The 12,802-nt window shown below is 36.7% G+C and overlaps 1 protein-coding gene across 1 annotated transcript in view; it reads left to right on the top strand.

Moving 5' to 3' along the window:
* Positions 1-12,802, top strand: part of CTNNA3 (catenin alpha 3) — a 367,000-nt gene that overhangs the window by 330,177 nt on the left and 24,021 nt on the right. The window contains 1 exon segment of the mRNA XM_065746949.1: positions 6,538-6,713. Within this exon segment, the coding sequence (XP_065603021.1) occupies positions 6,538-6,713 (176 nt within the window).

Raw genomic sequence — 12,802 nt, 5'->3', positions numbered from 1 at the left:
TCTTGTTTTATGTTTCTTCTTCGTATTATGTCTTACTTAATACAGTTTAACATTTAATAATTTTAATGTCTAATATTAATTTAATATTTAATAATTAATTCAGTTAAATCTAAAAATTTAATATTTAATAAGGGCAATTTACAATTACATATCTAAAAATATATTCAGTCTTGAAAAGACATCCATAAAAGTCTTACCGAACTCTCTGAGAAAATGTTTTTTTGTTTTTTTTTTTTTACTATCTATTAAGATGACCTATTGACATTTGCATAAATATAGAAAATATGGAATAATTCAGTTGGAAAGTATCTGCAGAGATCATCTAGTATGGCTGCCTGAGCACTTCAGGACTAAGCAAACGTTAAAGCATAGTGATGAGAGCATTGTCCATGTGCCTCTTGAACACTGGCAGACATGGGGCATCAGTCACTCCTTTAGGAAGCCCATTTCAGGGCTTGACCACTGTCACGGTAAACACATTTTTCCTAATGTCCAGTCTAACCATCCCCTGGGGTCATTACCACATGTCCTGCTATTGTTTCCCAGAGAGAAGAACTTCCCTTCTCCAGGTAGTTGGAGAGAGCAATGAGATCACCTTTGAGTCTTCTTTTCTCCAGACTGGAGAATCCAAATGTCCTCAGCCTCTCCTCACAGGACACGCATTCCACCCCTTTTACAAGTTTTGTTGCTGTCTGGATTCTTTCATGTTCTGTTACATCCTCTTTACATTGTGAAGCCCTGCACACCGTATTCAGAGTGAGGATTTGAATAGTGCTAACTATAGTGGAAGTCATCTCTTTTGCCTGGCTGGCTGTGCTTTTGACTGGCACTCCATAACAAGGTTTGCTCCAGTGGCTGACAGGGCTACTGACATAAGGGAATACATGGAAGGGAAATGAGTCAACTATTCTTCTTCAAGTTAGAAAGAATTCACATCTAAAGTCACTTTGTTAATATAAATGCTGGCCTACATAAACAGCAAGCTTTTGCTATTTTGATATTGAAAAGGCAAATGTAAAATAGTAGTTAAGATTAATTTTTAGCAAAGCTGCATAGACACTGGAAATGTTAGCGTCAAAATTTCAAGCATAATGCCAATTCTGTAATTTTGAGTAGGTCTTGCTAATAGTAATTCTGATACTTATAAAGTACATGGAAAAAAGGTTCCTTATCCAGAATCATGATCTGTCAAAAGCATTTAATTTCCTCTCCAACTTGCTACATTTCTTTCCTTTATTGAAATAGTGATCATTTAAGAATTATCAAGGAGCAAAGAACACCCTGGATTGTAAACCAAGTCTTTTACGTGTCAAACTAGACCTCTTATACCATCATGTGCAGTGCATGCTCGCAGTTCTTTCATACACACTATAAGTGAAAATACTGAATAACTGCAGAGTTGCAGCAGGTCCTTTCAGAATTTCACTTGATAGACCCTGCAACTTCAAGTGATTTCCTGACATGTATTATCTGAACAGTTTTTCAATGAGTGTTGCATCCACTCAGTGCCAATTACATATAGATTATGTTTCCCAGGATTGTTTAGATAATAAGAACCAGTGACACAATCTAGTGTAGCCCAGATTCATGGCATGTTTCGTCATCTACAGGCCTGTTTCCCTGGCACAGAGATGAGTTAGATTAATATGATGCAATTGTCTTATCTAAGTCAACCTTTTCTGTGAAGGTTGATGCAGAAGTGGCATTATGATTTGTGTTTTTGAAATTATCTGCTGATAGCTTTATCTCTTCATTAAATTTTGCTGTATGTAAAAATATACAGGAGCTGACATGGCAGTGAAAACAAGGCACTGAAGTTTATTAGAGAAGGCTGGACTGCAGGAAGCATGTTACAGTCCTTATTACTGGGAAAACACAATTGGTGACAGCAGGTAGTAAACCTAAAGAAATGCACCTTCTTCCAGTATCACACCCATACATTTAATCTCTAGGGAACATTCTTTATATTCACTTTGCCATGGATTGTTAATACCCAGTATTTGCCGTTTCACCTCTTTGTCCAAATTTGAATGATTATTCACTCAGTAGTGAATAGGATGTGATCTAAAATGCGGTGTACACAATTTATTAATATCACTTCTGACACTATTTCTTCAAAATTGTATAAAAACAGTTTTCCTCTTGTCTAGTTACAGTTACTCTTCCTTTTGGAAGAGATATCCAGCTCATTTCTGTCTCAGAGGAAATTTTTGATGATGTAAACATTTGTTTGGAGGTATTGTGCTTCATTCTGTTGTTTCTCCTCTCTCCCCTCACCCCACCTCTTTGTTAGAGATAAGTATTCTAGTGTTGTGGATCTGGCCAGTCATTTGTTTTAGATCAGGAAAAGAAAAAGCATGTCAGTTTAAGACTTCAGGAAAATAAATTAAGTCTATGTAGAAGTCAGGTTTGTGGAGTGGGTAGTCAGGGACAAAGGCCAATCGGGGTTAGAATTCACTGGCAAATGACGCAGCAGTGGGACAAGAGCCAAAGTCTTCACTAAGTAGTTGCTTCTTATGTGTCCTCTGTTTTAGTCATTATGTGGACAATTTGTTCTGATCACTAAATTGTCTCAATCTGTAACAGCATACTGACTGGGACTTTAAAAGGGTTTGAAATAAAAAGAATCCCTAATCTTATTCTGTAGTGTCAAGCAGCAGACAAGACAATATAAATAATCCCAGTGTTGAAGACTCTCAGCTACTGGAGATAAACAGCTTTCTCAGGAGTTACAGGAAATTAAAGAAAAAAAATACATACTGCATTTTTTTTTTCCTTTACAAGGAAAAAGGTAAGAAAAAACAGCCCTTCTCTCTCCTAGTTTTAAGTTTTCCTGTACTGTAGTAAAAAAAACCTTTGTGTCATAGACATGATGAAAAAGTTGCTTTTCCTAGTGGACAGAATAATCCAGCACTCCTGTAATATCATGTAGTTAATTTAGATCTTCACTTGATATGTACCTGTTGCCTATTTCAAGGTGAAGTCATATCTGCATTTAGACTGTGCATACATTTGTTTTATTTTGTTACTAGCATTCCAGTACTTGAAGGGAGCCTAGAGGGAGCTTATAAACAGGAGGGGGATCAACTTTTTACATGGGCAGATAGTGACAGGACGAGTGGGAATGGTTTTAAGCTAAAAGCAGGATAATTTAGATGAGATGTTAGAAGATTCTGTACGTAGTGAGTGGCGAGACATTGGCACAGGCTGTCCAGAGAGGCTGTGAATGCCCCATCCGTGGAGGTGTTCAAGGCTTGGATTGTGTTGGTCTTACATCCCGTGTCATTCTGTGATTCTATGACCCTTTGCTTATAAAGTACTATAAGGGAAATGAAAGAAAAATTGTCAGAATTGTGAGGTCAGAACTGTGGTTTCCTTTGAGCCTTTGTTTGGATAAAGTCTCATTCCAGCTGAAAGTAGTTATTGACATATAATAGGGCACTTTATGTCAGATTTCCCTCATTAAGATGTCATCTTTCTTGTTTGTATATCAAGGCACGTGTTCTTCAATTCAAAACAGTGTGAAAACAGCTACTTCAACTCTTTTGACTGTCACCCAAGTCTTTATTGTTGTCTGTTTTGTATCTTTCTTAGCAGGTTCTTATAACTGTGATGTAAATGTGTTTTGATCTTAGATGGCTTGCTTTAGATCTTCTTTTTCTACTCTTTTTTTTTTAACAAAACAGGAGAAGTATTCCTTTAATTACTCAGTTACACTTCATAATTTAGTGATTGCAATTACAACATACTTTGGGAGGCCTATAATTTCCAGTAATTCATATAAATGGGAAAATTAACCTTGTGACACAGCAATTCAAGCATAAATGAAACCTCTTAAATGGCATGGCTTGAAAACCATATGCATTACATATAAAGCTGATTACCTGTTATACAAATTATAACTGGTAATTCAGTCACTGCTGTAACTTCCAAATTTAAGTTTGGAAGATGATGTTTTATAAACAAGAATATACCACAAAATATTTGCAACATAATTGCAGTGACTTAATAGTTGCTTTACATAATACATGAGGTGGACCACTCCATGAGAAAGTGATGGATATAAAACACAGTAGTGATATCATGATGAATGGGACAAAGGATTTTGGTCCCCAGCCTGATGGGACATATGGAATCTGCACAGAACACCAGTATTTCTGTGTTGTGTTTTATTTGCTTTTCTGTAGGCATGCATTCAGTCATTTGTATAATCATACTCCAATGATAAATGCTTCTTAAATTGTAGTAAAACTTCAGGCAATTGAGATTGTGCTGAGATAAGGTTATATTGGGAGGAAGAGGAAAAATGAATACATTTATATAGAAAAGCATTAAGAACAGAAAGCCTCCAGTCATCGTGGTATTAGCCGATGTATAATTGATGTCCACTAGGCTGTTCTGATGGACCTTCTGGTAGCCAAGATCACACATGTATAGAACATAGCAGTCGGAGTCAGGAGAGGGCACATGGGAGAAAGTGTTGTGTGACAGGTTGGTTCCCTGTGGTCAGTTACTCTCGCTGACCCAGACGACCATTACTAGCTGCAAAAATAAAAGAAAACCCAGGATAAGCTTTTGAAAACTGACTATTCTATTTGAGTTCCAGATGCAAATCTTAAAGTAAGAATTTACTGTGGGTTTTGCACTTAATGTTTTCACAGCTGTTCTCATAACATACTTTTCTCTGTCTTTCCAGTCTTTTATTTATTAAACCAAAAATTCAATGCACAAAACACTCTTACAAATGTTAAAACATATGAGGTCGTTAAATACGTAAGTTATTTTGAGTTAATAGAACTATCTTTTCTTAATCTTGGTGTGGTCGTCAGGCTTTCACATCCTGTATTCTGTATCCTGTGATTTGAATATTTTCCTCCTGTAGATATGACAACTTTGCTGTGATATATTGCACTAAGTGCACGAACTCTAATATTGTTTAAGAATCATCAGGATTGTAAGCAAAGGCTTGATGCAAGACTACTTTACCTTTTCTAGGGAGATTTCAGTTTTGTCTTTCACTATGACTTCTAAGAATTATTTCCTTCATGGTTATAAAATACTGAGTCAAATGATAAGTCTGAGCTTTGTTTCAAATTGCCAATTGCAACTTATAAGTATTGAGGAAGAGATACCAAAGAGAATCCCTTAAGACAATTCCTGCTGTTCAGTTACAACTGATTGAGGAGCAGGCAAGCTCTGTTCTAGAGAGGCAGCCCTACAGGAACTGCCTCCTGTATGTAACAGCTGCTTAGGAATTTTAGCTTCTGATTCGGTGTTTGCAGAGCCAAGGAAGGATATGAACTTCCTGAAAGTCCCCATGCATGGACTCTGTTTTGCACTAAATTTGATCTGGCTGGCGCTGGTTAGAAGATTGGCAAGAGGAATTTTTGGTTCTAGCTAAATTAATGCTCCAATTTAAAATCATTTCCTCCACGTAACTATACATCATATTTTACTGGGAGCTGAAACACATCTGTGCTTTTGTTTAATTTCTCCCGAAATACGAAATTAGACTTACTTAAAATTAGTTCATGTACATGATTTTCCAGATGGAAATAAAATGCATAGTACTTAAAAAACAAACAAACAAACAAACAAAAAAACCCAAACAACAAATCAGCAGGGACACAATCCTAAGCAATGACTGGTTTCATTGCTAACTGTGGTTTCGTTGCATTTCTGCTCTTAGAGTGAATTTACACAATTTATCAGGTTGGTAATATTAAATTAGTTTGTCCTCAATTGTAGGGGCAGTTAAAGCTCTAAATTTTTCCTGTCAGGTGCTCATGCATCAGATACCTTTTTGCCTTGTCTGTGCTGGTTTTGGCTATGCCTGGTTTGTTTTTGTCTAGCTCCTTACCTGTTTCTGATGAAGAAGTCTGTGTCCCATAGTTGGAGAAAACTGATAATCTTGCTCCTAAGTAAGAGTACTAAGAGAAGTATTTCTCTTCTCACCATGCTGCGTTTTCAGCTGTTATGTCAGTCTTGAGATATTACGCTTATAGTAACACTTAAAAAAAAAAAAAAAGGCATAATGCTTAAATATAGAAAGAATACATGCATACGGCGTAGCCTGAATGTTCTGATTCCATAGTCTAGGTTCCTTCATTTGATATAAAATGTCAGTCCTACATCATAAAGGCTGTTTGGAAGAATTTCCTCTTGTTTCTCTTACTGCTTTAATAGCAATGGTTTCACGGACAGTGCTGTTCCCATTATGGCAACCAAACTTATTTGGCTTAATCCAGTAATGGCATACTGACTCTGAAATTTGCAAAGTACTCAGGCTGAACAGTTAGCTCAGGCTGCTCTATATTTAAGTTATGTATAATATCCTTTTTTTTTTTTTTAAGAAACAAAAGAAAACAAATACACACACACACACACACACACAAATACACACCTCTATGACATAGACAGGCACTAAGCAAGTAACATTAGTTTGTTTGCAGCGCTCCCTACAACAAGGGGCCTGGAACTAGATGATCTTTAAGGTCCCTTCTAAGGTATTCAATGATTTTTTTTTTTATGTTTCAGTCCAAGATGACTCAACTGCCAGAGGCTGAAAAGGTAGCTGAGCAAGTGGCTGACTTCAAAAAAGTCAAGAGTAAGCTTGATGCAGAGATTGAAATATGGGATGATACCAGCAATGACATAGTTGTTTTGGCCAAGAGGTTGTGTGTGATTATGATGGAGATGACTGACTTTGCAAGGTAATTATCCAAAAAAATTCTTTTCAATCTTTATAAATGTTGAAACCCTTTATCATATTGTTATTGATAGGAAGTAGTGATTTATTTAATGTCCAGAGGTGGTGTCTTTACAAAGTTGTGTGGCTAAGCTAATGTAATTAGCTTTACAACCCTAGCTAGTAGTACTGAAACATCAGAGGGAGTTGTAAGTTTTGAACTCTGTCCTTCTCAATGAAAGGAAAAAAGAAGCCAAATCATCTTGATTCTGAGCTGTAGTTCTGTCTCATCTGTTATTCTTCTACTTGTACCATACCATGTTGTCAGGTATGTACTATATTTTCGTTGTGCATAAAGCATACTGAATAAAGCATGTGTGGCAGTATACATTCAGTCATGCACGTTTTATATAACATTACCTGCCATTCTTTTTATTAGAACTGTATCATGCTGCTATGTGTAGTTTTGAGAAGCAAAAAGCTCCACAGTAGATAGCTTTCAAAGCTGGATAATGCATTTCATATAATTAATAAATATTATTAATATACAATAAAATATATTTCATTAAGAAATAAATTATTAATTATAATGATATTTTTATAACAGATATATCATTAATGATTTATCAAGAAATTATTTATTATGATATATAAAGTAATAAAATATATTATTATTAATAATAATAACATGTGAAATAGTCTTGGATGAGAGAAGACGCAGAGGAGGTCCTAGGAATGCTTATAAATATCTAAAGGGTGGGTAATGGGAGGATGGGGCCAGGCTCTTCTCAGTGGTGCCCAGTGACAGGACAAAGGGCAGTGGACACAAACTGAACTTCCCGTGTTGCATTATGAACATGTGGAGGAAATTCTTCACTGTGAGGGTGGCAGAGCACCAGATCAGGCTGCTCAGGGAGCCTGTGGCTGTGGAGACTCTTTTCTCTGGAGACATTTAAAACCCACCTGGATTCTTTTCTCTGTAACCCACTCTAGGGAACCTGCTTTAGCGGAGGTTTGGACAAGATGATCTCCAGAGGTCCCTTCCAACTCCTACACATCTGTAATCTTAATTTCAGGAGCTTTTTTTGCTGTGCACTGAATACATGATCAGTAAATTTCATCAGATGAGTTGTATAAGAGGTCAGTACTGGTTTGTTTTCTTGTATGTCTGGTTGTTTTGGTTTTTTTTTTCCACCTTGTCATTGATAAAATAGTTGTTGATATGTAAGGTCTTAGAACTTGCAAGACACTTCATTTCTAATAAAATAAGTTATTTCATACAAGATATGAAGAAAAACCTTAATCTCTTGGATGGGCTCTTCAGAAATGTGAATGAACAGGATTGCATAGGGGTGAATCAGCTAATAAAACTGAGATCTTGCCTAGGCCTATTCAGGGGAAGACAGTTGTAACATTTTACTATGTTCCTCCTTTTCAAATTCTCCTTCATATGAGAGAGACTTTAAGAATTGTATGTTGAATCCTGTAATTCTTGTATTCTTTTTAAGAGCATAAAATCTGTATTGAGAACTTTGTAAAAGAAAATATTTTCCAATAAGGTCAAGTTTTACAGTTGAAGTAATCTCTCTCATTCATTAATTCTTTAAATTATTAGCTTTAGATTAATTGAGGTTAAAAAGGCCAGTTCACGCTTTTAGTTTTGTGCTTGTACCTCTGTTGAACAGATTAACTGACAGTGCTGAGTTAAAAAACAGCATCTATTCAGTGTTGCTGACTACCAGGGAATCCACTGGGACCTGTGGAAAGACTGATAGAAAAACTCAAGGAAAAATGAAATCTGGGGAGAAGGGAAATCTTAGTCTTTATTTCAGTGTGCAGTAGGGAACTCTGTGGTATTGTAACATGGATTTTGATGGTTCTTTTCCTAATTTTATTAAGTACATGAATCATTTTCCTGCATAGATGTTTAGACTATATTCTAAGATAAGCAAGTATGTATAAAACTCTCCTTTACCGCATACGCTTGATGCTTAAGTTGTATGTTCTGGGTGGTAAGAATATCCTATCAAGATTCCTATTAATTTTCAAGGACCGTTAGTAAGAGAAAGTAAGATGACCTTACTATATTGTGTGTATAGTTATATCATAAGAAATGCGGATGGTGTGGCAGTAGATGTTGAATCTTCCTGCCAGTATTCCATTGCATGTTGTTGCCATGTGACAGATGGCAGCAGCGGGGCAGTCGGACAGAATTGGTGTGGATGTGCGTACAAATAAAGGTGTGTTATATCCACTGATATTCATTGATGATTGCTGAACATTTATGGAGACCAACCATTGGATGTGAGCACAGTGGGGCCAGTGGGTCAGCAGAGACATTGGGTCACTTCCTCTGCAGGTGCAGATTTTCAAGAACACAGCATGTAGGTTCTTGTTTGTAAGTGGTGAAAATGGACAGCTAATGTGTTGAAAAACAGCTGAGAACTTGCTCTATCAAAGTGTTCATTGTGCTCTTTGTGTTTGTTGTAGTTTACATGGAAAGAAATAGGAGTCATTACTTTCTGAGAGACCTATGTACTTTTGTACCTTTAGAACTCTGTATTTGAGTGTGCCCTTGGATGTTTTGAAATCACTTCTCGTACTCGTTTCTTTTTTAATGGTGCCAGACAGAGTCTTGTAAAATGAAGACTTCTTTGTAGCCAAAGAATAGGTGAACTGTTGTGGATCTGTCCCTCTAGCTTTTGTGAAAGGTGGCTGAGGAACACAGCTGAGTTTCTTGCTTCCTTGAAAATCAAGGATTAAGGACTGCTGAGGCCACAGCAAGCTGCAGCTTTTCATAGGGATTGAGCACTCTAGGCAGTAATTTCAAGTTCCTGGGCGTAGAAGACGTAAAAGCTAATGACATATTGTGTTTATTACATCAGAATTTACTCAGGTAGATAGTGACTTTCAATGCTGATGTCACATGGTACCTCAGTGGATTTCTGTTTTCCTCCACATGCATTCATTTTTAATGTAATGAGTGTCTTTTAGGTTTTGGAGATTAGAGAATGTTGATCAACAGCACTGGTGGAAGGAATGCAGCAGTTCCTTGCTTCGGCTTTTCCAAGGATTCTATTTCCTGGGAGTGGTTGAGTTATAAGACATTCTTTTGTTCATAGTTGTTCATATTGGCCCTGTTAGACCACTATAATTGGCATTTGTTTTTTTTTTATGTATCTCATTTTGAATTCTCTTCGTGTGCAGTCTCTTACTGTCTTACAGTGGAGTGTGTGATGTAATGATGGCTGATCACTTGCTGAAATTCTGTAATGTTCATTTAGTTTCACATAAGCCCTTTTGTGTTCTTAGGTCTGGGATATCTGAAATGCTGTAGCTGTATGTGGGACATTAACATCAAAACTCAACCCAGAACATATGATTGCTAGTCTGAAATCAGGAGTCATTTGTTCTGGTTGCGAGCTTCCAGTTTTTTAGCTGTGTGGGAATATACCATTTTAAAGGAATAGCTTCTGTCTCTGCAGTGAATGAGTTCTCTTTCATTACACTGAAAATAGCTCAGGGATGAAGCTTTTAGCAAACATGGAAGGACAGAGTGTTCCTGGAAAGAATCTACATAAACAAATTAATGTACTGCTTAGACTTCAGAATACGTGACATTGTTTCATTATATTGACAAATGGTGTCTAAATGAAAGAACAGACTGAAACTGACATCTGAAGGGGGCAGATTTTTGAGGGGAGGCTGATTTCTGGATTTGGGATGCGGTATCTATCTGGGAAGAGTCAGTACGATGCTTTTGTTAAAATCTTGGCCTATAAGTCAGTTGGTTTACCCCGAACAAAGAAGAATTTTCTTACAAAGATGTGACATTAGAAATGCAATTCAATGGAAAAAGGAACGTTAAAGCACTTATACAGCTGCATTAGGGACAGCAAGCTTGTTTGACTCAGAGTTGCCTGAAGAAAGGCTTATTAAAACTCATTCAGTGGTTGATTCAAAGCTGTCATATGACTTAAAGTTACAGTTTTTCAAAGCTGTATTTTACAGAAATGGGATGTATTGCCAATAGGCTTAGATCCAGAGTCTAAAATACACCTTTTTCTCTTGAGAAGTAAACAGAGTGACCTGTAAAAGAAAGGCAAGGGTGAAAGAACAGGAATGCTGGCTTACATCAGCATCTTTGTGTGCGTGTGATTAGTATTATTTCTTCCTTGTGTCCTTTATGATGCCTTTTTGTTCAAATCCATTTAAGAAAAATAGCATGAATATTCACTGATAGAAAAATCTATGCTTGAAAAGAAGTTAAGCTTTACATTTGGAGAGGAAGATGTATTGAATCACATAGGTCAGTTAATCTGCACTGTCAGTTGCGCTATACTGTCCTTTCATTGTGTCTTTTGTAAAGATGAATAGCCAGAAATTGCCTTATCTGCTGCAATAGTTTTAATTGTATACTACTGAAAATAATTCAATTTATCTTTTACTTGGCTAAAAAAGTAAAAACAAAAATCCTCGGTACTGCTAGGAGTGTTTAAAATCAAGCTTTGCTGATAGGGAAAGTACTACTGAGTGTTCAGATAAGTTTTGCATGTACAAGGCAGAGATTGACACCATGGCCAAGATGATTTTTATGAATGCACTGAGAGAGAAAGACCATCACTGTTACCTGGCTTCTGTCTGGGCTGTTACCCAGCACGTCCTAAGGGCTGGGGTCCAGGCAGTGGATTCAGGATTCATACTGCCTGGTTAAATCTCTATCACAGTCTCGTTTTGTTTTGTGATAAGCAATAGTAAGCAATAGTTTCTGCAGTTTTACCCCTACCTGTTTTGTAGATCTGCTGAGACTTGAAGTGCACTGTATGAAGAATTTTTGTTTTAAGTGCAGCTCTCAGCTTTTCAGAAAATGTTTCATTTACTCTTGGCACTTGATACTCATTTTGAAAAATGACACCAATATCAAAGTTACTATTAGAAAAATTGTAAAAACTGCAAAACATGGGAAATGAATATTACTTGGAAAAATAAGTTTAGCAAAATCATCCAGTTCTTCTACCTGTAGTACTTAGAGGTTGCAATCTAGCCTAACATTTTCTCTCAGTAGTGTTCTTGGTTAAGATCCCAAGTGCAGCTGCCAAATCTAGTGAATTTCCACATCTAATAATAACCACAGTCCCGAGCCTTAATTCATCTGCTGTCTCTGCTCTTCTCTTTGACTGGAAAAGCAGAAGAGGGGACCTAAAGAGAGGGCAGGATGCAAGTTCTGTACCTAATGGGGGTTGAAGAGACCACATGACTAGAAGAAAAAGCTTTCCATTCCTATTCTCCCTGGTTCACCACCCAGTCACTGCCACAAAATGCAGCATTATGTATTTATTATCATTAATATTTTATTAATGTAGTAATAATACTTACAATATGAAAGGATCTGAACAAACTGAATGCCATGTGCAGTTCAGCTTTGTGATATATAAAAAAATCCTCTCTCTCCCCCCATTGCTCACATCAGCGTATTCATAGCTTACCATTTCAGTAAGCATTCTGGGATACTTTTGAAAGTCCACACACACTCAGCATTAGCATTATAAAACAAGAAAAAAAGCCTTTTCTTTAAACATAGTTATTTAATCAAAAAGTACCTAAAGCTGGAAGGATTTTTTCTCAAAATAAATTTTGTCCCAGCAGAGGCATCCTGATGTTATTTTTGCCCGTTCATCTACATAGAAAAGTGAATATTCCTTTGGGTCCTGTCTTGAAGCTAACTCTGACTAGAGCTATTTACATAAAAATGTGCTTTAAGACAAATTAATTTCTAAAGCAAGAATAATTTAGATGTGTGTACATACTTGCATGTGGTTGATCGTATTTGTTTTGATGAACAGGTACTACGTAGTGGATGAAACGGAAAAGGTTTGACTGTTAAAATTAGCAACAGCATCTTACTAGCTGGAGTAGTTTAAATGTTATCTAAGATATTGCAGTACTTGCAGGATACACTGACTGTCCTGCCAGAACTGCATGTATACTAAGTAGTAGCCTCAGGCAGTTGTTCCCCTCCAGTAGAAACATGGTCCCTCAGATATGTGATGAAGTGTTGAGATGTGTCAGGTTAAATTATATCATGTAATGCAGAATCAGCTGGTATTGCTCATT

Source organism: Cyrtonyx montezumae, unplaced genomic scaffold (assembly GCF_038088225.1).
Source record: "Cyrtonyx montezumae isolate F1298 unplaced genomic scaffold, pur_monq_1.0 scaffold_4, whole genome shotgun sequence".
In the NCBI taxonomy this organism is placed as follows: Eukaryota; Metazoa; Chordata; class Aves; order Galliformes; family Odontophoridae; genus Cyrtonyx; species Cyrtonyx montezumae.
Note: the sequence above shows the minus strand (reverse complement) of the source record. Positions and strands in the feature narration are given on the sequence as shown.